Raw genomic sequence first — 26,237 nt, 5'->3', positions numbered from 1 at the left:
GGAACAAAAGATTCAGGGTCTGGTTTTACTCCATTTCGAAGAGGAAATGCAGTTAGAAAAAAAACCTCTTATGAAAGATAGATAACCATTTGTGAAGCCGATTCCCTGCCAGATACAAGCGAAATTAAACAAATGCCAAGCAAAGGCATCATTGTGGAGTGTGCCTGCATTCCAAGACTATGAAAAGGGGGAGAAAAGATCTGGTTTTTTCTGCGTGATAAAAAAACCTGCACAATGATAAATGAACAGCACATGAAACTTACGAAAAGTGCAGCCTAGCTGCTTTGCAGCTCAGCAGGTTCTGAGAATGTTCCTGTCTCTAAGATCTTATAAGCCTGTCAGCATCAATCTGCATTGTCTGGTGCTGTAGTAAAGTGAGTTGTGCCAAAACACAGTCCTGATCGTGCTGCCAGTGGAAACCCTGTTTTCCTCCTGCATCTTCACGTCTCAGAAGCAAAAAAAAAAAAAAAAAAAAAAAAAAAAAAACAAAAATAAAAACATGGTTTATCAGAGCTTAAACCTTTTTATTAACTCTCTGTTATCTGCACAAGAAACTGAGAAAATCTGTGGCAGAGTTTAATAAAAGCTTAGAATTTCCCTTAAATCAGCTTGGCTTCTACCTAACTGCAACTCTTGCTTGAGATACCCATGGGCATTAGTTAACACAAGGATTTGGGAATGTAGAAAACTTGTGGCAAGATCACAGACAAGGTAAAGGCCAATAAGAGAAACTCTGCAATACTGATTTTAATCTTTTACAGATCAAATAGATAGATGACAGCAGGTTTCTAGAAATGTTTTGTTCTATTTTTGTAGATGGCAGGATTTTGTGCAATAATAGCAAGTTTGGCAACAGAAAGGGCCCTGTAAGTGTTGCTGTTAACCACGGGAGACAGCAGTGCCTGACAGCAGGAGCTGTGTCATGCTAAATTAGAAAGGGCTTGCACCAAGCCCACAGAGCCCATAATATCCCAGGAATCAGAGTTTGTTGATCTCAGCATGGCCTGTCTTTATCTGAAATAATTTAGTCACTTTAAAGAGCAAGGCATTTCAACAAAGCATCTCCTCTGTAGCTCCTCTCCCGCTCCTCCCTCCCTATTCATCGCTGGTGACAGCAGAGATGTTTCCACGACAACAAGCCATGCTGTTGCCTCAGGTGACAAACTATAACTTCAATAAACAATCACTGAAAACAGCTTCAAACAATTAATTAGGTAATGGAAATGTTATTTTAATAGGGCTTAGATGCTTTGGAAGTAGTTTACAGACAAAGTTCTGATCAAGAATTTGTCTAGAATCAAAGCCAAAGATTCCATGTGAAGGTCAGGATGGATATCACTGTCTGAATGCTCTAAGAACCATCTTTTAAAAAAAATCCTTCAAGATCAAAACATTCAATCCAGAAGATGCAATGCAAAACAATTCAGAGTGGGTTTTTTTGTTTGCTTTTGGTTTTGTTTTTAAATTTTGTTCAAAACATAAACTGGCAGGAATTTACCAACTTGCTCACTGAAGGTAGTCCATGGTTGATACACTCCCCGTGCATGTGCCCTTGCACCAGTGTGACAGACAGATGATGAGCCCAGCAATTGGTTTTGCAATAAATGGATTTTTCAGTTTTCTCTTTACAAAAGATGCTTTCCCGCAGTTATAAATGGATGATTCATAAATCTCTCCTAATACTGCTTCTAGTAACAGTTCAATTGATCCTCAATCGTTGTTTAAAAATTGAATCTCCATGGAGTGCTTCAATCCTATAGCCTGAAGTTTCTCTAGCCCAGAGCAGCTCTTCTGTCTAAGCTTACACGTACACAAGAGCAGATGGATACACTGAGTATATGCCTGTGCCTTATATCACAGTCCTCATCAGCATGGACACTCTTTGGGGCTGGTCGTTGCCCTGGCAGAATTTCTTTTTTTTTTTTTTTTTGCTTTTTTTGTGATATTAAGTTTCTCCAGAATAGTGCATCTATGAAGCAAGAGTGAGAAAGACGAGGGGTGCCACCTTTCCCATCTGTCCTAGGGTAACTTTATGATGCTCGTATCCCCATTTGTCTATTTAGCCCAGAAAAAAATTTTACACCTATAAAATTAGTTGTAAGAGCGAAGAGGGGGGGAAGAAGTTTGTGGGCTGTGCAAAGATCTGCCTTTGCAGTGCCAGATGTGCTCCTACTGCCCTCAGAGGCTGCTTATGGATTGTGCTTAAGGGCTAAGTCCTATCTTTCTGCACAAACTATTTTCAGTCTGTGGATGAGGGACTCTGCACTGCTCCTGCTGTGTGTTCCCCTTTGGAGAGATTAACAACAGTCCTTGGAGCTCCCTTTGCAGGGCAATGGGTTCACCCCTGTGTCATCACACAGCTGGGATCTGGCCATTGAGAACAATGTAGAATGGAACAAAATGTGCACTAAATAGTGGCAAGAAAGGTTTTGAGGCAGAAAATGGTGAATTGTGTAAACTAACTTTTGCAGATGCCCTGTTGTTTTTGTTATATTTTCATCAGGTCAAGGGTGAAATCCAGATCTGCTGCAGACATGGTAAGGAGACCTTGAAACAGTTGTTGTATGGGGTGTCCACATAAAGCAGAGAGGCCTGACTCCAGTTGCACTCCCTTGGAAGAAAAGAACTGGGGCAAATGTGTATCTGAGGACTGAGAATTAAGGTACTGCCCAGGAAGGGAAAAGATTGGGATTCTAGTCTGTACAAATCAGGGCATACATCCTACATCACAACTCTTGTGAAGTGATCACAACCCTATGCCTATTTCACTCTGAGTTTTCATTGTGGGACTCCTTTATTTCCCCTTGGAAAATATTGAAGATCTTGCTTTGGTCCTATGGGCATGAGAGCAATATACAAAACCTCAGGGTTTCTCTGCAAAAAGATGCCTTGTCTCCACTTCTCTTCCTGCAGGAGAGCAAAGGATGTGGGTGTGGGCCATGACAGCACCCTGTTATTTGTGCAGGGAAAGGAGAAGGTTCCCCCGGGTGCATTTGGCAGGTGGATGTGCAGAGGGCAGTTTTGCCCCTCATGGGGAACCGCAGCTCGAGCTTTGTGTGTCGTGCACAGCAGCTGCCTCTTTGTGGTGGATTTTATAATTGAAGGTTTAAACAGTTAAACTGCTTTCTTAATGCGTTTGTGGTTGCTAAGATACAACCTCTTCAATTCTGTAGATCTTCCACTTGAAATATAGCATGCTGGCAAATGGGGCTTTCCCCTCTGACGGCCCAGGAGAGGGGGAGCTGACAGGGCACTTCCCTTGGGCCGGTGAGAAACTGCTCCTGCAGCTGCCTGAGGGGGCTGGCCTTGGTCCAGTGGTGGGTTTTACTGGCTTCTGGCCACTGTATGTGGCTGAAGGAGAAGGCAGAAGGGGGAATGTGGGGAGTCACAGGATGTGGTAGAAGGAAAAGCACAGAGAGAACAGGCAGCACCACAGTCTAGGAGAGTGTGTGGGATAAGACTGGGGACTGACTCTGTAAAGGAAGCAAGGGAAATCTTTATTTCCCCTTCTTTAGATAGCCTCAGGCTTCAATTGTCCTTCACAAGCAAGAATCATCTTCTCTGCTCTTTGATAATGAAGAGTGGACCTCAGGAGAGTCTGGTTTTGGGACAGGTTTGACAAGACCTTGGGGATAAATTGTGCAGCGAGAGATTTCTCGCAGTTCTAGAAAGTGATTAGGAGATGCAGATTTAAAAGTAGCACTAGACTCCTCAAAATTCATTAACAATATTACAATAGTAGCTCAAAATAGCCAAATATTTCAAAAGGAAGCCTTTCAAAATATGTGGAGGAAGGTGGTATAAAATAGTGCAGCTTATCTCTCATTTCATGCTAAAGTAAGTCTTTACATGTGAGGGTTGCAGAGAATATTTTGAACATGTTGACAGAGCTCAATTGATGCAGCAACATCTCTCTGGGTTTGCAGATCAATAGCTGTGAGAAACAGAGAGTGCAGCTGTTCATCCTGGAAAGGTGTTAGCAGAGATGTCAGAGGATGATAATTGAACCAGCAATGTTTTCCTCCCCACCTCTTCCACAAGGCAGTCCAACATGTGCATAAATTTTCTGTGAGCATCACCTTCTGTATTGCAAATAGATCACAGTGATGGGATCTTGCCTATCTGTGGAAAACCTCTGCTTCTTTCTGCACCTTCCCACTAAAGTGAGGAGGAGTGTGGTCCAGAGCACCATGCAGAGCTGCTGGAGATGTTCAAGCCTCACCAAAGGGAAATGAAACCAGGAACCTGCCAGAGCTGGGGTGTTAGTAGAAGTTATTGGCAGTGGGGTATCACTCTGGTGTCTTGCTTGGGCAGCATTTATATTAAAAATATAGAATGGAGGAATATCAACCTATTTTCTCCCAGTCTGACACCCAAATCCCAATTTCAGTTACTTTTTTTTTTTTCATAATGTACAGTGATTCCCCCCCCCCCCCCCCATCCAGAATTACTCTTCTCCTTGAAAGACACAGTGCCATATTCACATACCTATTGCCAGCTGAAGAATTTGGTCCTGTATTTAAATTTGATCTGCTTGGATCAGGCTATTGCATGGGACATGCATGTTAGCAGTATGATTAGTACTAGTTTTACAACAAGGACTGGATGTCCAGGAAACCAGCCTGCATGCTTTGATCGAGTCACTGCTGTAGGGTTTATTTGTTTCAGCAGCCGTGGTATAAAAACGATGTATAGCATTGTCACGATGCTCGAAATACCTGCTTTTTGGAATTGTTGGTTTAAGGATCTTGCCCTACTCATTGACCGTCTCAATTGGCAAATGGAAAGACAAGTAATTACGTGTACCCTGCCTGCCTGATCCATGCTCATGGCAGCTTTCAGAGCTAAGGGAACTGAGGAGTTCATGCAGTCAAGTGCTCCACATAAATTGCTTTGTATCATGGGCCAGATTTAGGATCTACAACTGCCTGAAGAGTTGTGTTCACTTTCACATGAGTAAAAGATTGATCCTCATCCAACTTGAGAGAGAAGAAAAATAAAATTTCACTGCTAAGAAATGCTGTTTCATGGTGCACTCTGAGAGCATACCTTCTCAGAGCTGGCCTGGACAGAATTTCCAGGAACCATTTAATGGTTTCACAATACCCCGTCCCTATAAAATTAGGCCCATTCCAGTAATCCTGGTTCTGCCACATGAGCAAGGCAAGTGCCTTTATGCTCTAATTTTAGACTCAATACAATTTGCTGACAAGACTGCAAATGGAAAATAATTCCTATTGGGAGCAGAAGCAAATTGATAATAATGTTACTGAAAATTTGATATAAAGGCAAACAATCCTTCTACTTGCCCTCTCATCAGGGACAACCAAAGACTCCAACAGTCTTAAAGCAGGACAACTTGCTGGCTGCAAACAGCAGAAGCAGGTGGCTCATGCCAGTATCTCCCCCCAAGCCACAAAGGGTTAAATTGCTGTATGTAGCTGCTAAGTATACGTGTGAAAATTTCAAAAGCATGCTAGTGAGCCATCTGCTCCTGCTCCTACTGGGTATTTGGGGATGAAAAGGGAAACTGGAAAGGTAAATAGTGTATTGCTTGATGTGTTGATTTTCAGCTGAGATTTCTCTCTTCAGTGCCTAGTCATATTTGTCCATCTAAATGAGTGGGATTGACTGTGTCTTCCCAAAAAAAGGGGTGAAAAAAATTAGCATGTAAGCTCTGGGAGAACTGTGCAAAGCCAGACTCTGCTTCATGTAACAGCTGAGGCAAATTTATTCTGGTCTGCATCCAGAAAAAGGCCTCAGCCTCTCAGAGTCTAACTTGTCTGTAGGGATGGAGGGAGGCTTCTCACCCTGGGTACAAGCAAGATCAGCTGCCTTGGACTGAGACTGCAGAGAGCTGCCCCACATCTGGGGCAAGAGTCAGGATCACAGAGAGTCAGGCATCAGCTCAGACTGGAAAGAGAATGGTTTCCTATCTTAAGTGTGTGTGCCAAGCCAGCATTTTTTTGGTTTTTATATTTTATTTTCCCCTGTGGTAGAGATCTAGTGGTGGGAGAAAGCAGAGTGCTGCTCTGCTGGTAGCACTCTGGTTTGTCACCTGGGCCAGTCTCATTTGGGAGGCCGGCCTGGCCACATCTCTGATGTTCTTCCATGGTTGGAAGGTCTCAAACCTGGCCAGTGATGACACTGTTGGAAAATATACCAAGTGTGATTTTTTTTTTTTAATTTTATTCTGTGAAAATAAAATAAAATATTTTATTTTATTTTCACAGAATCACAGAATGAACTAGGTTGGAAAAGACCTTTGATATCATCAAATCCAACCTGTGTTCACCTTTGCCCCATGGGAAGGGAACTGGAGTTTCTTTCCAGGGCTTTGTTCCACCAGGTGAAAGCTTGATGAGGTTAACATCTCAACAGACTGTTGAGTAGCCCAAAAGATACCCAAAAAGATAACGACCATCAGCAGAACATCAACAGACATCTACCTCAGACACTGTCCCCTGGCATGGTTGGAGACACCAGGTCCAGTAAAGACTGATACAGAAATCGGGGAGTGAGGACCTAGTTAACATCAGAGGTGAAGAAATCCAGATCCATAGGAAACCAAATACTAAGAACTACATAACTTGGAGCCAATGAACATGGAACCAATTAATCTCTATGGGTCTTGACTGTATAAAGTCTGTGAAAATCTGACAAAATTCATGTGTCATGGAATGATTTTCTCTGCACGCCTGGGCTATGTGTGAATGAAATTATTTCTGTTGCACATCCTGGCCAGAACAACATCCTAGCCAGAAATAAAGTAATGCATTGATTCTCTAACACTAAAAATGTTGTTGGAGGGCTTTTGCTTCTCCCGCAGTCTTGGTGACAACACCAATGCCATTTTTTACCTGTGACTTTGTGTGTCAGCTCACACTGGACACCTCTGATTCCATCTGTAGGCCACAAGACTCAAGACTCCTAAAGTCCAGGTTGGGCTATGAGCAAAAGAAAAAGCTGGTCCCAGGACTGAACGTAAAGCATGGCTCCAGCTCTTCTACAGCTGCCCACACTCTTCATCATACAACACCCTAATCCCAATCATGGCAAGAATTCCCTCCTCCACCTGCCACAACACTTGAAGTTCCCACAGTAGCTTGCCCTCTGTGTCCTGAGCCCTGTGACTCTTCCTCCTCTGCAGAAGGAGGTAAAACAACATTTTCTTGCCTAGCTTAAAAATAAGCTGTGCCTTGAAGTCATCTATTTATGCCTTTTTTGGTTGTAGTTTTATTGAAAAAGCTGGTATTAACATATTTATATTTTTATTCAACAACAGTTAGCTAATTTGTGCAACACAAAAAATGCAGCCATGAACAACAGCTTTCAAAAACAATCAGATTTACCAACTTTACCATCACTTACTCTACACCACTGAAAGCTCAAACTAAAAAGAAAAAGAAAGTTGGAAATGTTCACAATGACGATGTTAACTTTCCATACATTCAAGAAACCAGGAAACCGATCTGTGACAATGATGTCAGACAGGAGCGGAATACTGGTCTCTGAAAGGTTTCTATTTATTTCCTCTAGAATTACTTAATGGTATTTTGGTTGGGTATTTCATTAGTTTTATAAAGCTCCAAAGATATATTTGTTTATTTAATTTTAACATGTTCTTTTTGGTACCCAAAGCTGTAACAGAGTAAGGTACTTCAAATTAAAAAAAAAAAAAAGGTTGCTTTAAGATCTGCTTTATAATAAGTTATCTATAGAATCTTACTTGACAATGTTAAAGGCTAAATATATGTTTTACAGTATCTCTAGCTGTAAATGCCAATATGAGCTGATAGCATTTTTTTTTTCTTTTTGAGCTGCAAAGATTAATGGAGGGGTCCAAATGTCAAAGAAATTGTATGACACCCTTGAAGCAGTAGTTTGGCATTAACAAGTTCTCTATACAATTTACCACACTCTTAAACCTTTTTACAAGGAAAAAGAAAAGGAAAAGGCAATTTTGTTAAATTTCGTTAGAATAAATATGTACATATACTGTCCATGCCTGCTACAGCACACAGTATTTTATAAACAAACATTCTTTGTTCCCTTTAAAATCACCCTACACATTTCATACCGTTTGTGTTTCGTGTGGCTGGAAACTGGTGCACATGTGTTTGTGCTTCTACACACAAAATATACAGCATTGATCTAGAAAACTTCAAACAGACAGATTTCAGGTGTGGTGTTGAGATGTCATATAAAAGCTCTAAACTTTGTTTTTTTATTCCTTGTAAGCAGATTTTCACCCACCCTTCCCCCAAACCAAAATACAAAAGCATGCAGATCCCTTCATCAGTACATTCTCCACTTACCAAGAAATCAGTGCATAATGGCTTAAAGACTTATCTTTTTCTGAGGAGTTTTAATATGAGCAGATTAACAGGTCGTGTGAGTTGTGCTCTTTTATTCACGGTTAGAGTAGGAATCCTTTGGGATATTGTATTTTCTGCCAGAGCTATTAAGGGTGCAGCAGAACTTTCTTTTCCTGGATTAAGAGGACTTCCTGCCCACTGCACCGATCCCGTACCATTCCTGCATGCCCTACTTTGTGTGTACTTTCCTTTTCCATTTATGTCACTCATCATTACAGAACAGAGATGGATCTAACAGCATTTCTGTGGAGGAAGGTTTTGTAAGGTTTAGATTTTTCAAATGTTCTTGTTTCTCCAGGACTAACTTTGTCTCCCAGAAGTGGCCTCATTTAAAAGCGTTAAAATTCACGGCGCGGTGCTGCCTCTCGCAGCACCATGCTTTTCACAGTTACAGATAGCAGGCATTGCCTGTATTCCCCAAAGGCCAGGATTAACACAACCATCCTGCAAACAACAAACAAGGGACTTTATCAAGCGTCTAGCAGGGATGTAACTTTGTTCCCATTCAAGTTGTTTGATGCTTTCAAGGAGAGCACTTCTAGCCAAGGTTTCCAGACCTCCAACCCCAAATGGTAGCATGGGTTTGTGTGGGAATTGCCAGGCAACTAGACAGTGCCTCCAGAGTTGCAATGCCAAGTTTTGTAATAGTCCTCACACAATGAAGATACTACTTATTGTTTTAAATAGAGCAAAGAGAACCATGGAGAATAAACTTCTTAAAATAAGCTGGCTGAGTAACTATACCAGTCTGTCACTTTGTCACTTGGGAAGGTGAAGCACAAAGTAATGTGATAAATAAATAAATAAATAAATAAGAGGGTATTGTAAAGAAGGGAATGGGATGGGTGAGATGGGGCAGCTCTTCACCAGCAGGGATTCTGCTTCCAGCTCTAACTCTCATGAGGTCCCTCCAATGTGCCACATGCTCTAAAGGGATGGGGCTATTCATTCCTTCAAACAGGCTCGGCCTAATTGAAAGACAGAAAAAAAGCACTGGGAAAAAAAACAATCAAGAGACTGAGGCAAAAAGCTCTAACAATGTGGTAAACGCTGTGCACTGCACAAGCAGGAAGGGCACCAGAACACCACAGTCCTGCAAACCACTGAGACCATCGAAAGGTGGACAGGGGCTGAGGAGCCTCAGCCCTCCTCAGGAACACTCCTAAACTGAATAAATATCCCTGTTTGTTTAAAGGAACCGATACAGACCACAGTACTGGATTTGCACTCGTGCCTTTTACTCATACAGTTGCAGTGATGGAAAATAATTGGCTTGCCACCAATAATGATACAGGCTGAGGGATGAAAGGATGCAACCTACAAATCCCACCACAGAAGCCACAATTTTTGTGAGGATCACATCCTTCTACAACTCTCAAGAGGCTGGTTTTTTAATATAGAGGGATATTGATAAATCTAGTGCATTTCTGAGTTCACTTTATCCTGAAATATGTACAGATTGTTTGTCGCAGCTATAGCAATGATGTTCTCGGTTGGGTGCCATGCTGTGTGCAAGATCTTCTTAGTAAAGTCCAAACTGTCAACACTGATGTCATCTTTCCTCCTCTTGCCTCCAACGCAGACTCTGCGGGGCTTAAGGATGGCTCGTGGTTTGCTGCTCTCCCGGGAAGCCTCCAAGGTAACATCCCGCTTGGTGTTGCGGTCAAACATTCGAAAGAAGTTGTTATATGCGCCTGTCATTATCACACTGCAGAGACAGAGAGAGAGACAACAAAGGCAGTTAAACCACAGCCTGTGCAAAGCCTACCAACAGGACTGGATCAGGAGTTTGACCTCAGCTGTCTTCTGGTTTCAGATGGGAAAGAGTAAGGAAAGAAAAGGGGTTTTCCCAGTGCTCGCCAGAATGAAGAGTTTTCTTCTACCAATGCCTTCCCCTCCCATATTATTCAATGAAAATTACAGTTACACCAAGTAATGTCTGCTCCCTGATATCGTGAGAATCGCATAGGAAGATAATAAAAGCAACATGTTTCAATAAGTTATTTTTAATTACTCTCCAGCTTTGTATGAGTGCCTAAGGATAATACATTTCAGGCTTTTTCCCCTTCTCTGGAACTTTATTGATCGCTGAGTTTTACCAAGATGCCAGAAATAGTCTTAAAAATTCCCACATATTTAAAATATTTTGATACAACAATAAGGTTTGGTACATAATTATTTATTTTAAAGAGTATTTTGAAGAAGGGTGTTTTGAAAGGTTCTGAAAAAATCACATTGCATTTGCACATGTAAATTCTTTCCAGATGAAACTCTTTTCCTTGATGAAGCCACAGATCTTGCAAGTCCAGACATCACTAAAATTTGTATCTACAATGCTTCTTAGAAATAAACACACTGGTGTCAGGATTCTGGCATCTCTTATATGAAGTTTGAACAAAACATCAAGTCAGGATATATTTCTGGGTCGGGGAGAAAGGGACAAAAACCATACCTCAATCTGTATAAAAATTACCTCATTAATCAGCTTGCAGTTTGAAATAATAGATTGCCAGTTGCTTCATTCCCCTAGTCCCTAGGGGAGGATATTTTGTCACTAACTTTAATGAATTCAGGATTTCATCCATGGCCCTCAGGTTATTGGATTAGCATAATCATGGGTTTCAGAGTCTTGTTTTAAAGCTCATCCCCTGTGAACTTTTTCCATATGTGAAACCAGAGCTGTTCCCTACTCTGCTATCTCAGCCCCAAACAGGGCGATTTTGTTTTGAATTTCCATTCTGTAAGAGGGTGTCCACCCCAAATGGTCAGGTCTCCACAGAAAGAGCTGCACAGTTTTAAGACTCAGGCAATCAGTAACTATTTGCCTTTCTAATAGAGCCCAAAAGAACATATTTGACGTGCCTGGCATTAATAAACAAACATCCATCTCAAATGACAGCTGCTTTCACACTTTGCTGTTGGGGGGAGGATCTGTGTTGGGCAGCAGACTGGCCAGGGAAACACGGAGCATATGGGAGAGCACTGCAGAACTCACAGGCATGAGCCATACTCTCCACCGTACAGACACTCACTAGCTGAGAGGATTAAATGCTCCTGGATTCAGGAGTGCCTTACAGTGTGTGCACAGCCTCCAGCCAGAGCTGCCTTGATCTCATTTGGGGCCATTAGGAGTGACTGTAATACAAATGAATGATATCCTGGAAAAGCACAAATGTGAGCTGGGCCACTCCCTCATTGCTGTGACTACAGCTGGGGATGGGAGCAGTGCTGGCTCCAGAGCCACTGCACCGGGTGTGTACACTGGGATCGCCCAATTCCATCCTGCTTCCAGCTCTGCTGATGGCTTACTGCAGGCTGATGGCAGCTGATCCCACACTGAGCTCTGTGCAGCTCCTGGAGTGCCAAAGGGAACCGCTGCAAACCAGACAGTGTAGCACAGAGACCCGGCACACACTGCTCTAGGCAAGAGCTCACCTACAGCCTTCATCCCATGGAGAGGGGCTGCTCCTGGAGGGCTGCAGGGAGCTTGCTGCTGGGGGGATGCACGGGGGCATCCCCATCCGGCCTTGGCAGGGAGATCCTTGCTGCTCTCCAGCAGCAGCACCCACCCCTGGCTGCCTGCAGAGATTTTTCCCTTTCCTTCTGCACCCGTAAAAGGCCTGGCACAATCCTGCCTAGCAAGGCACAAGTTAACAACCTCACAAGCTAAAAAACAGGAGTCAGTGTGACAGCTTGATAAAATGTATCCCAGAAGCTGCAGAAAGCCTATTGATCAAGATTAGTGCCCATTTCAGAAATTGAATCAACAGCAGTAAATCAAATGTTTCATTCCTTCCAAATCACCATGTCTTGTCGTTACAGCTCCTGCTGTAATGGTTATTCGCAACATGAAAAAGTCGAGGTTATTTCATATCTCAGCACTAACATACACAATTTGTGATGCAGTCCATCTGTATATTTTCCCCCAGGCAAAATTTTGAAACAGGTTCATAAGGCTGGGGCACCCCTGTGCCCCAGGCTGCAGAGCTATGGCTCCCAGGGGAAAGAGGAGCATCCTGCCTGATGGCAGTGGGAACTGTCAGAGAAGCAGCTTTCATGCTGGCAGAGTACCAGTGCACCAAATGCAGAGAGAGGTGTTTGTTAAGGGTCTTATTTTAGAAGGTTTTGCTTGCAGTAAAACTGCCTTTACAGTCCATTTGCTTTTTAATTTCTTGAACTCCTGCATATATTTAAAAGTCTTCTTTCTTCAGTTGGATTTACTGCAGTTATTTTTTAACATATGTAGATGACTACTTTTCATGCTGGCCCTATTTTTCTGCAGTTTAATGGCTCAGTAAAAAACAGCATTATGTAAATGAGACAGTGTCCATTCTTGTTCAAGGTCACAAACACAGATGGATTATAACCTTACCTGCTGCTTAAAGTAATAAAAGAGAGTGAAAACTAGATGTAAGCCTGCAATTTTTTCCTGTTCAGGAAAATACAATGTACAATAATGGAGTCTATGTGATAAGGAGATTTTTTAATAGTGGAATATAAATTGTAGCTCAGTGTAGGAAGAGTGTGTTCTGTACTCCCAGACACTGCTCTGCACAGCAGTGTTATGACAAGGGCTTGCACAACACCCCTGCAGGAGAGGTTGGTTCAAGAAGCCAAAGCCCCTCATTCAAAACAGCCCACACTACTTCCTAGGTGTGTAAGGCAGCCCAGAAAAGCTCTGTCTAGCCACCTTTAATTCTCCTTAGAAGGCAGGTTTACCAGCTGTGCTGCACAAGGTCAGCAGTACCATCATCTCCACCACGCAGAGGCATTTTGGACGCAGAACACGCTCCAGTGCACCCTGAGGAGCAGAGCACTGATAGCTGGAGCAAAGCTGCAGCCTGACTGCACCAGCTCAAAACACCACAGCTACAGGCAGCATGATTACAAATAACCCCAAATAAAACAACCACACCTCATCTCCTCCCAAACAAACCCGCCAAACCAAACAAACAATAAAGCAGGGTAACACCCCAATGGCTGCAGCATGACTACCACTACCCACATTTCACCCTCTGCATCCCAGCCAGTGCTCTGGAAGGACAGACACACCCCATAACTGCAGGGCCATGAATGCATTCACACAGCCCCACATTAACCTTCCTGTGCTGCCCTGGGCAGGGAATGTTTTCCTCTCAGCACAGGGCTGCTCTGCAGAGCGCCTGGAGTATTCTCTGCTGCCTCTGCTCAATCTGCTCCAAGCAAGGTCCTGGAAATTCTTTAGTTTTGTGTGTTTGGAGTGCCAGCACAAAACGCTACTGATTCCTCCTGCCTGCACTGACACTGGGCATACTTGCTTATCAGTGATGTGATCTGAGGCATCTCACTGCCAAACTTCAGTCCTCCTGTGAGGTCACTGCAGCCCAGTCTAACCCCTCCTTTTTTTTACCAAGAATAACAAATGCATTTTTACAGAAGGTAAAAGGTGAAAGGGAAAACTCCAGTGCAAGAGCAATCCTTACTTTTATTGACTTTTCACTCCCTCCCTAGTCACGGTTCTCTTCTTTTTTCTCTTTCTTCCCCTCCGATTCTGCCTTTACCACATTTTCCAGATAGGTTTCCCTTTCCCCTTCTCTTCGCTCTCCCCTCTTCTTTCATTTCCAAGTATCCTGCTCTACAGCTTTAAAATAAAAACCTGCCTTATCTGCTTCTCTCCTCTTTTTCCCACCCCTTTCAATTTTATTTTTTTTTTTACTTCTGTAAGTCTCCTTGCACACCCTTTCTGCTCACCCCCTACTCTCCAGTCTTGAAGACAACTTGCTTGGCTCTCCAGGTGTTTTGGCTTGCATCCCTGCCTTCTTTGGGCTGAAGGCTGGGGAAACAGCAAATCCCCAAGAACCAAAGCTCATTTGGGCAGGAGACATAGTTCCCAAATTAGCAGAACATTAACTGTACACCTCCCATTCAGTTCAGGCTTCTTCACTCTGTGCCACATTGATCTGGTAGCCAGTAATAATTCAGGTAGGGTTGTTTTTTCTAAAAGTAAATTTTCAATCTGTAAAATTGTCTGAAATACAGGATTTGGGAGAAAAAAGTTCTTCCTGTTTGCCTTGCTCAAAAGGAGCAGATGTTTATCCATGGATAATTATTTTATTAACTATGACACCAATATTGTAGCACTGATGTTTATTTAGGGCCAGAGTTTTAGGGTCTGCAGAAGCAGCCTCTCAACTACTGATGGCTTTGGCATCTTTAATTATTTTAATACTTTTAAGCATCTGAGTCTCAACATTTTGGTTTTGTTAGTGACTTTCTTAAACTAAATAATTCAGTATGTGATTTTCCCTGATAAAAAGTACTGCTTCTCTTGAGTGGCCAACAAATTCTCTACTTCACCAGCTTCAAAAGCATTTGAATAGGATTTTCACCATTTTACTAAGCTGCAATGAGATATTCCATAATATTTTTTAGGCAATGAGATTTCATCAAACATGTCAGTCACTAAGAATTGGCGTATCGCTGTATTTCCCAGATTTGTTACTCCCATACTTCAAGCCAACCTCTTAAATGTTATCCATGTTGCAGCCATCCTTGCACTCAACAGCCTTCGTCAAAATTGCTCCATTCAGCTGCATTCCTGGATGTCAGGAATTGCCCTGAAGATTTGGAGTATCAGCTGGAATTAAGGCTTGCTTAAAAACCAAACCATTATTTGCTCCACATTGCTTAATGTTGTTTTTCTTGTTTGGGGTTTTTTGTGTTTTTGTTGTTTTTTTTAACTCTTTGATAATTTTTGGGCTAACTCTGGCCCAAATTAGTCTTCTCAGATGCAAAGAAGTTTTTATTCACCTGCAAATTTCTACTATCTGGAGAAATTCAGCTGGTTTCATAGCTCCCCTCTTTCAGTGTTGCTCACAAGACCATGGAAGCCATGGGATGGTGTGACAGGACTGAGAGCAGGGCTTGGCAGGGCTTCAAGGGCACACACACACACCCTGCTTAAGGGAGACAGAAAAACTAAACCAGCCCAACCCCTCAGTGGAGATGTGGTAGCAGAACATCATTCCTTGGGGCAAGAGCCACGGCTTGGACTATGCAGGTGTGAGGGGAGGAGACTCAGAGAGCAGCTTCCACCAGAGCCTCCCCCACTCTTGCAAATCTCAGCAAAGATGTCCCTCAGGCACCCAGCATAAAAAGGGACCTTTTCTTTGACCTGAAGCGGTCTCCCAATAATATTTTGAGCCCCTAAATTTTAGTATTTCACTGCCACGTGTACCAGTGCAGAAGAGAACATGTGCAGCCTCCTAGGATTCACATGTAAGGTCCACCAGATCTGATTTCATGACAAGCTGACCCAATGAAAGAAAGGGCTGATTCCAGAAAAACTCTTAACATCTTTCATAGGAATAAAAAGGGGGATTTATTGTAGCAAAGGGAAAGGAGGAAGCATTGTTGCAAGCAATGAGGAACTCCTGAAATACTGGGAAATTTTCCTGTGCTACATAAAGTCACCAAGTCCCCATCACAAAGAAGGAATTTATTTAAACCTGGGGAGGAGGCTGCTAGAAAAACTTGAGACACTTGACTTGGATTCAGGGTTGTGGCACCCTCGTACAGCTGGCTGGCATAAGACTGGGAATAAGAACAAGGGATCCCCAAGTGCTTCCAAGCTAATATTTGACATGCCAAGCTTTGAGAACAAAATGATGTCTTCTAGCTCTCCAGCATGGAGTGTGCTGCCAGACAGGAATAGACTCTTAACATTTGATCCAATAGGATCTGCCAACTCCTCCCGATTAGAGTGAAGGCTGATGGATATTCAGGGGGATGAATGACAGTTCAGTCGGAAAGGAGTGACTGAACAGTTGTATGTGACTTCACTCATCTGCTTGCAGCATATCACTTACCATGATGGTAGTTAGAAGTCTCCCTGGCAGGGGTCCTGTACACCCATTCATTTGAAATCTTAAAAAAAACCAGTTAACTAAGGTATTCCCTTGCTATCCTGTAGAATTAGGTTTTATTTGGTGGTTTTTTTCTGGCTTCTTTACCTTACAAAAAGCTAGAAAAGTGCTTATTTTTTAAGGTAAAACCAAAAGCTGTTGACAATGGGAAGAAATCAGTGTCCTCCAGGTCATTATTAAAAGACTTCACTTTGGATGGGAATGGAAGAGCTAAATTAAATTGCTGTATAAGTATAGAGCTCACGTATTCTACACAGTCATGTAATGATGTATACACAATAAAGATAGCATTATTTTTGTGTAATATACTCAACTACAGATAATACATGCTCATCTGGATGAATTAGTGTAAGACCCCTGCTTGGCTCCCTCCCCTGCCCACCGTTGCCAAAGTACCTAGTGATTAATGTGCCCTTCAGCAAATGAGATCGGCTCTGTCTGATTGTGTTAGCTCCTGCTCATTGCAGTAACTGAGCATCAATCACGTTCTAATCAGAGCTCACGTATGGTGGTTATTTTTGTGAACAGCCTCCCCATCAGGTTCTATCACAGCCTAGATTAACTTCTTAGTATGACAAAACTTAATAAAAAGTATTTTCACCTAAATAATAAACACACTTTCATTTTTAACTGAACAATCCTATCACTATAAATTGTCGTTATAGCTTTGAAGTCTGCAAAAGATAAAACCAATACATTCAGAGCTGCGGTTATTACTGTTATGTAGATGGATTAATAATTCAAGTGCTGCAGCATCTCTTTGGAGTACAATTATCAATATGGAATTTTTACCTTTAGTAATAGACCTTTTTTAAAAACTGCATACCAAGAGACTCAAACTAAGTGATCTTACTGTTCAAATGAACTGTTTTTTAAGAGGTACCAGTACCTAAGTATTATTTAAATTATGATCCTCCAATAAAAAAAATATTCTGGTAACATATAGCAATACTTGTCATATTCATAAAGCAAGGAGTTCAGAGGAGTGAATCAAAATATGAGCATCAATTCTGATACATTTGACTCCAAAAAAGAATTGACTAAATTAAAGTGAGCCCTTTTCTTTTGTCAAATGTTTCCAGCTCCTCAACTCAAGAGTTTCTCACAATCAAGAGCAGCACATTGTGCTTAGTGACGGGTTTGGTAATTGTGCATGACTAATAACGCCTCAGTGTCTGGGCAGTACAATAAATGAAGCCCTCACAATCTAATGTTCCCACTTAATAATTACTCCCTGCATTGATCTTTCTGATCTGTCAAGTAGGAATGAAAATATTACACTCACTTTAAACCCTGATATTGAACAAGAATTCCATTACTAGCAGGCAGCTATCCGGAGAGTGGTCTTACCACACTAATGAGGACAGCAGCACTTCATCTGGCCAGAGGAGAGAGACTCCAGGCCTGGGAGTAAGTGGCTGCCCATGCTGTAAAATGCACTAGGAATTCCCATCAAGGATAAGCAAAATGGTTTGTAAATACCTGAAAAGTCATGGATCTTTTTCAAAGTTTCTCAATATCTACATGATTTGAATGCACTGTTGTTCTGTGCCAGGCAGGAATCAGCACTGTCTGTTTTCCAATAAATGCATTAAACTTTGTATTTCTAGTAGGGCCAAACTCAAGCCATGATCACACTGAGAAAACCCTCTGCTAAAACAACCATTCATGCATTGGTTTGGGAGTTTCAGAGAAAAGCCCCAAAACCTGGATCTTCTGCAAAACTTTCTGTGAGTCATTCCTGATCTTTGATCCAAGTTGCAATGACAGCAATCTGGGAAGTATTTTGCTCAGTGTGGTCCATCTGTGTAATTTTAAATGGCCAGCAGGTGGTATCACAGGGGATACTCAATGCTGAGTTAATTCTTGTCAAAAAACAAACCAGGCAAGCAGGCATTAGAGATAATGGAATATATATGTATTTTCATTTGCATAATGAATGATACAAGAGTAAAGTTTCATTTTTTAGCAAAAACAGAACCTTTCCATTGGGCAGGCAGAGGAACTGAGCAAAGGAAAGTAGTCCAAAGAGAAGGTGCCCCTTACCCAGTGTACAGCATAATTCTTGATTTGCATTTGTGGAACACAGGACTAGAAGAGATTTTGGTCGGCACTTCCAAGTTCAGACTTGTAACTTTAAATAATGTTACATATAACTGCTTTCACAAATTTCTGGAGCACCAGCACCAGAACAGTTGGATTTCTTGTATCTCCACCACTGAGGATGGGGAAAACATCTTGTCACTGTTTGGACAGGCATGAACTACTTCCAATTTCCAGGTTATAAATACCTGTTGACTCTCAACACCTGCTTGCTGTTGTGCCATTATCACTCACATTTATCTTAGCTAGATTCTCTTTCTCCCTATTTATAGCTCCTTGGTATATTTACTACAAGCAAGTGAAATCTTGGCTTCTCTTTTGCTAATCTGATGAAAACCAAAGTCCTGGCCTCTCTTCTTTAGAGCAGCTGTCCCTCTGCTTGATTAGTTCATCCACCTCAGAGATGAGGGACAGGAAATGTGTAAATGCAGTTCAAAGGTCTTTGAATAAGAGCCCAACATAATGTCACCACTACTCCTTTCTCTGCTGGATAGCAGTCTTGCCCATTCAAGCAAGGATCATATTTGTCTTTCACAGATGTCTCAGACTGCCTGTTTCACAGCCTTGCCCACTCCAGGGTGGGTAGGCCTGCTTCAATACAATGAGACAGACTGTTTTCCAAAATGAGAGGCTGAGCTGAAGGAGCAGTTCTAGGCTCAGTGCCAAACTTCTGCCTCTTGGCTCCTAACTCTGCTGAACCAGGAGTCACTGTGTGTCACTCAGTATTGGCTCCTGTGCTCTCTTTCACATGCATTTTGCAGACTGCTAATCCCTTCCAAAGTCACCTAGCATATGAATGTCCCTGGGAGTTATTTCCAACTGCTAAGATAAAGCTTTGTGCTCTTTTTTTAACTAAAATCCTCACCTTGCATTATACTCTTGGATTTTATCCATTTTTATTAACCCAGTCCTCTTGGCTGCTCAGCTGTTCTTGTACCCTATTCCTACTCCACGGAGCACTGCCACCATTTGCCAGCTTTAGGGAATTTATCCTACTCCATCCTTGCTCAAACTCTCTAACTTGCTCTAGTATTTCTCATTAAAATGTTCAACAAGATACAATGTCCAAAATAAAAAGAACCTCTCCATCAGTGCATGGGGAAAGGGATTGCTCTGATGGAGGGAGGTATCACAAGTGTCACTGGGCAGCAGTTTATAGAGAATCAGTGGCTATCTGTGACAGTCCTTCCTCACGCCCATTTTCAGTAAGTAAACTGAATTTCTGAGGTAGCTCATGTGCAAATACAGGATCATGCAAGTTTCCTTAGTGTGTTGGTGGGATTTTGTGAGTTGTCATCATTCTTTTTAGCTTTTGCAGCCTGTTTATGGTTTGGGTGAAGATGGACACAATTTGAAGGCGTTTTTCCCCTAAGGCACAAGCCAAGGTTTTTGAGGCATACATCATTCCTAAGACAGAGACACAACTGCACAAACATCCAAATCTTCTATCTTCCCAAACACTGGCATATGATTCTGTCCATTGACAGCTGTAACTGCTATCACCTGTAACTACTTTTGGTTTGCTCCCCATTGTCTGGGAGGTCTTTTGCTAAATGAGGACAGTGATGGACAGAAGGATGGACTGATTACCTGTCTGATCCATTCCATGCACATTCAAACTTGTCAAAGATGCAGTCGTTTTCATAGAGGGAACATAACTTGCTTCTAAGGTAATCATGGACCTGTTTTAAAGAAAATAACTGTTATTCTTGAAATCAAAGAAAATACAAAACTCCACAACCAGCCCTTCACTTTTTGCGTCATCTCCTCTGTTCACTTCCAAAACATGCTGCATAGATTGGTAGCTCTGCAGAAGATACTGTGTTTAGCTCCAAAGAAGCTAACTGTACTTTTCTACAGCCCAGTTAACCAGGTGCTACAGAATTACTGTTGCAGGGAGGCACAAAACATGCTTCCCTCAGCAGGCTGCAGACCATCCCTCTTCAACATATTTGTTTCCCGCTTGGGTGATTTTCTCAGTGCTAGCCTGATTCCCAGAGACATTTCACCAGCTGATACCCTAGATGGGCTATTTAATGTGCAAGAAATCTAATTTAAATAGTAACAAAAATGCCATATTCCAAGATAAGTGGACTCTCACTTATGGCAGAAAGAACTTGACTCTATTAAAAGAGCCTTTATGGTATTACATTTATTTTTGTAAGGTATTTTAGAAGTCAAGTACAGCACAAGGTTGTAGTTGCACAGGCTGCAAATAAGAACACTAATTTAGCCCAAAGATTTCTCCTATTTGGCTGAGACCTGAAAACACCATTGCAAATTCTCACTTACTAACTATAAAAGTGAGAATACCCAGCAGAAGATCTCTCTCCTCTAGGCCACACATCTCTGCTGAACAAGGATTATCATGAAGAGATTTCATACAAACTGTTTCAGTCTTTTGCTTAATTTGATTCATTTTTCTTCTGGATTATTTGGTTCATTCCATAAGGAAATACTAAGGTATAAAATCCCTGCCTAGATAAATTTATTAATGCACTTCCATTCCTGGTATTTTCTTCTAGCTATTGTAGAAACCATAAAACAAAGATGTGTAGGTGACCTCCTGGAGAAACACACCAATCCAATGGCCCAGGGGTAATTTAGCTCTGCCATCCTGAGGTTACGGGTTCTTGCAAGTCCAGTAAAATTGCTCAGGGATGCTCAGCATCCTCCTCTGGCCTGAGGGCACAAACATTTCTTCTAGTAAAATAACTTCTATCAAGACCAGATGAGGGACAATGAACTTTCACTTAGATTTTCTTTGAACTTACCCATTTTTAATAGTCAAATTGTATAGTATCCAAAGAATATTTGTAATGTAAGATTATTAAGGATTATAAATTTTAGTTATGGATCAATTTTCATTAATAAATGAACACTGAACTGTTCATTAACAGATAATGTCTTCTACAGCAATTAATTGGCAAATGGCAGATAGAACATTCCACAATTAAATGCATTTACCATCACAGTGAGCAATAGGTCAGAACACTTTTACTATTGATGCAGTCTCCTACACTCTCTGTAATTAAATCCTTTCCCTTTCTCTTTACTTAAAACCTTTTTATGTTAGCAGTGTAATTTGTTACAGAACTGGAATTCTTTCCTTTGTCATGTTTGTGAGCTCCCCATACTTGGAAGAAATAGAAAGGTTGGGTAAGGCAGAAGGAAGTCAATGACATTTGCCTCCCTGACTGTCATTTCTAGGTCTTTCTCTTGTTACCATTTCCAGCAGCCATCTGTCATGACCACTGTCATGTACACACCCTTTGCAAAGTGTGTCCAAGTCCACAGCTTGGAGCTGTGCCTTTTTATCAGCTTTGTCAAAAAGGATTTTGCAATGCCTCTCCCAGATGTCTTACCTTGTCAAGACTGTCAGACTCACCCTACTGCCTTGGACAGCCACCTTGTTCATTATGTGGACCTTTCTGAGTACCACATTTGAGCACATTCAGACCCTCAGAGAGACTGTGAAAAACTAATTGTAAGGAACACTTAATTTTGACTGTTTGCATGTTCATCTGCTTCTACCAACTGAGGGTAAGATCAGATTTGCTTTGTCTGTTACACCTTGTTCTTACCACATATCAATAGTACTTGAAAGCAAACCAAACTCTTTCCTCACTAATTACCAAGGACCTTTTCTTCACTGCAATATCTGACCCTCATGGAATTATCTAGCAATGCTGTGCTGTGGACTAACACAGCAACACAGCTACACAGGGACCTGTTTTATTGGGACTGAATACACACAACCAGGAATTTCACTGGTAGGTGACACATTAGTCCAAATCCCTATGCTAAAGACCCTGCCTAAAGTGGATCAAGCTATTTCCAGCTATGAATGTGCTCACCTTGCTGCTCCTAAGGCTTCTGCTGGGGTAATTCACCTGGCAGCATCAGAATCGTAACCTGTTAGGCAGGGCTGCCTTGCAACATTCAAGCTCTGGCCATGCCACTGCACTGCTCTTTTAGTGCTGACCAGTGACCATACTCTGCCCTTTCTTCTTTTGTGTGAAGCAAACAGGAGAAAATCATGTTGAAACACTGTCAGCAGATAAGGTGCTCAGCAGGGCTGCGGCAGCTGCTCTATGCAATAGCATTCTTTGAGCCACAGCACTGATATGAAAAAGAACCTGTATGAGGAATTAATTCTTGTGTGTCAGGTTTTTAATATTAAAACTGTAAGCTAATAATGAAGCAGTACAGCTATGGACTCTGTTCTTTATTACAACTCTGTGTGAAATCTAATGCTGAGACCCTCACTATTGCAGTTAGGCAATATCTAAGTGCCTACCATGCAGTGGATGAAATGAGAAAATCAATCTTTTAATGAACACCTTTTGATCTTTTTATGATGTCTTGTCATCATAATTATGTGGATACATAATGAAAAATGTTAGGCTTATTTGTTGCCTTACAGTGACCTACCCCAAAAGAAATCTTTTGAGAAATTGCCAAGTTATATATGAGATTTAGGTTTGTGAAAGAGAGAGATATCTCTAAGACAAATTATTTAAGAGAGTAATTTATTTCTTAGGAAAGAATTCTTTGCTCTCTGCAGCTTAAAAACGTGAAAGGTTCTCAGAGCATTTGGACCACACGAATCCTATGGAATCCTGTGCTATCAGAGCATTTGGACCACACGAATCCTATGGAATCCTGTGCTATCAGAGCATTTGGACCACACGAATCCTATGGAATCCTGTGCTATCAGCTTCCCAAGGCCCTTAGTTCCAGATTCTCCTTTAGTCTACTGCAATGCCCAGCAACACATCTGTGTCTTCTTTACAAGGATAAATATTTGGAAGTGAAAGGCAATCCAAAGATTTAAGAACACTACTATATTTTGCTATATTTATTTATATTATATAAGGGGTTTTGTTGCTGTGGGTCTTGTTCTTTTTTCCTAGAAACTTCTGACTGCAATTATCAGTACTCATTTTTCCCCATCTCATGAAGAAATATAACTTTTTAATTGGCCCTACTGTTAGGTGCCAGACTGATTTAAAAGTGACCAGCTTGTTTCACAGCCGCCTACATGAGGAAATAAAAGCAGGTGTCAAAATCAAGACAAACAGGTTGGCTTGACCAGCTATTCCTCCCCAGGGACAAGGCTGCCTATTAAATTAACGTAGGTATAAAGTAATATATTACCTAAGTTCCCCAAAAACCGAGATTCTATTCTATTATATAAAACATAGTCTCACCCTTACCCTCCCACTCCCCTTTCACAGCATATCAACATTTCTAACACATTCAGCATCTAAAGCACTGCCATTTTAAGAGAAAACCCAATTCTGTAGAGTTAAAGGTAAGCAGGCTCAGACTTTCCAATATTAACACATTGAGCAGTGAACATTATCCACCAAAATGTAATGGGTGCACTGAAAAACACTGGGGCCCACTCTGTCTACTGAATGCTAGCTAAAAATACTGGAAATTTTTGTTTGTTTTGACAAGAAATGCTACCAAATTCTCATCATGGTTTTTTAAAACCAATCTTAATTATAATTACTATGAGCTACTGTATAACACCTGCTATTACTTAGACACAGAAAACAAGGGACTTATTCAGCACTGTCACAGGATTGTCTCTCAGTGAGCAGCACAAGCTGGATGAATGGCATTTTTCCTACTTTGCATACACATTAAAAACTTAACAGGTTTTTTTCTTACTGCTTTTTCATAACAAGCAGTTTCTGTGTCAGAGACATATTTTCCTTCTTCAAGCCTAAGTCAAAAAATGTAAGCTCAGCCCTCTATTGCCAAACGTAACAGATGTCAGAGTACAAACTTAGCGCTGGCTGGAGCCACTGGCATTTTGTCTGGATAATATCTCAATGAATTCAGGCAACCAGATGTGTCTGTCTGGCATTTGTGAGCTGCTGTGTCAGTGATGGTGTTGCCAGGGTTTAACAGGGAGCACTTCTAGAGCTAGGCACAAGGGAGAAACACACAGATCAAGTTGTAAAAAGTAGTTCTGAAATGACAAAAGTGTAAACTTTCAGCAGTCCCACCACAAGCAGAGTGCTAAGCAACACACAAAATCTCATCCTAGGTTCCTTTTAAATGTTAGTAGTGAAATACATCATTTGAAAGCAGATGCCAAAGAGAAGAAATGATTTCTCTTGTAAGAATAATAGTTTCTTTCAAGAGCCCAATCCACAGGGAGTGCTACCTTGACTTTACACTTCCTTACTAATGCTGCAATTGCCCTTTTCCTGCTGTAAGGATGCCACTGTGAGGGTTTTAACCACCTTGATTAATTCTCTTAGCTCACTGCTTCTCAGATAAGGTTATGAGAAGTTTACAGAAACATCCAGTTTTTGAACACTGAGATCCTTTTATAGTGTTGCATTTTAAGAGTAGGAGATTCCTACCTGGTACGTTTCTACAGGCTTTGTTTCCATGTTCAGATCCCAAACCTTGACAGTGAGGTAATCTCTTGTAAGCATGTATCTACCACTGTGACTGAATTTGACATCTGAGACTGAAGAGATAATTTCTGAAAAAAATGATCTGTTACTGGGGTCTTCTGGTTCTTCATAAACTGTTCAAAGAAAAAGAAGCAAGAGACAGAAATCAGAATTGTATAAAAAAGGCTCTGTTGTAAAATCTGAAGTGTGCATTTCTTGTGAAACATGTAATTCAATCAACCAAGGAACACGATATAGAATGAATTGTACATCCAGCACTTAATTTATTCTTTTAACTTTATATAAAAATACAAACTGTAAGCTTTAAGTATTACAATAATTAATGTTATAGCTATGGACTTAAAGCATGGCTTTGGGAAATTATGCAAATACACAGTTGATTACAGATACCTATAGCAAGGCATTTCATGCCTTCATCCTTTCCGGGGTCTGCATACCCCATTTCCCAACATAACCAAAATCCAGGTGTCTCTGTCACATGAGAGGTGTGTACACATGGTGTCACATGTCCTGGCATCCCTGGGAGAGGTGGTTGCTCAAAGCCTGCCCTGCTTGCCAGAACCAGCTGGGCTGGCTGCAGGCTACTCACTGCTCATGTCTGAAGGCATCCAAGAGTAAGGATGAGAATTTTAAAAGTCAACTACAAATTGCAATTACCTCTTCCTGAGAGGTGAGCATAAAATAGACAGGGGTTTACCACGTGGATGCATGAACTACATAGTTGGTGTGCAATTGCTGACAGTTGTGGAAAGCCCTGAACTCCCTGAATGTGATGGTCAGCAGTTCAGTGAGATCTGACAAAGCAGCAGGTCATGAAATATTGCTTACACGATGTTCATACGTGAAAATCCAGCTCCTGTAGCTGTGAGATTGGTCATCCCTGTTCAGCTGTACATAATAATGATAGTGGATGACTCTACCCCTACCTCAGGGGTGCCCAGAGCAATTGTCTTTCTGCAGGTATCTGTGGCCCTGTGATCCAGCTGACCTCTACGGTGAACTTCAGTAGATAGTTGGGCTTTCAGGGTCTTTTAACTCTCACAAAATCATAGGGTTCTGAATATTCTTTGAAAATTGGCAATTTAGTGAACTTCATTTTCAAGTTTCAAAAGCAGGTGAAGAAAAGCCATGTGATGAAACATGAAAGCATGCTGAAAGCAGAAAAACTTTTTACTGTCATTCAAAATGAAGTTTTTTGTATCGTCCACTGGAACATTTCTCTCTCAATTATTTTATCCACGACTATGATTCAGACTGTTGGAAGCAACAAGGTTAGTTTCCATTAGGTGAAATAATGTTCTGCTGAAAGTTAAGGGTGAGTACGTGGGTGAAGTATGTGGGGTAATGCAAAAAATTATGGGCAATTTTCTTTGGGGGTGGGCAGTGGAATGCAGCCAGGCAGGCACATG

General features: G+C 41.5%; 1 protein-coding gene across 9 annotated transcripts in view; it reads right to left on the bottom strand.

Annotated features, from left to right (window-relative positions):
* Window positions 1-7,210: 7,210 nt before the first annotated feature.
* PPP2R2C (protein phosphatase 2 regulatory subunit Bgamma) overlaps window positions 7,211-26,237 on the bottom strand; it is a 193,767-nt gene continuing 174,740 nt past the window's right edge. For all 9 annotated transcript variants that reach the window (XM_038134256.1, XM_038134259.1, XM_038134255.1 and 6 more), the window contains 3 exons: window positions 24,772-24,941; window positions 19,976-20,067; window positions 7,211-10,086 (listed from right to left, as the gene is read on the bottom strand). In XM_038134256.1, the coding sequence (XP_037990184.1) occupies window positions 9,795-10,086; window positions 19,976-20,067; window positions 24,772-24,941 (554 nt within the window). In that variant the 3' untranslated portion in view covers window positions 7,211-9,794. The remainder of the gene's footprint in view (window positions 10,087-19,975; window positions 20,068-24,771; window positions 24,942-26,237) is intronic.

Source organism: Motacilla alba, chromosome 4 (genome assembly GCF_015832195.1).
Source record: "Motacilla alba alba isolate MOTALB_02 chromosome 4, Motacilla_alba_V1.0_pri, whole genome shotgun sequence".
Taxonomy (NCBI): Eukaryota; Metazoa; Chordata; class Aves; order Passeriformes; family Motacillidae; genus Motacilla; species Motacilla alba.
Note: the sequence above shows the minus strand (reverse complement) of the source record. Positions and strands in the feature narration are given on the sequence as shown.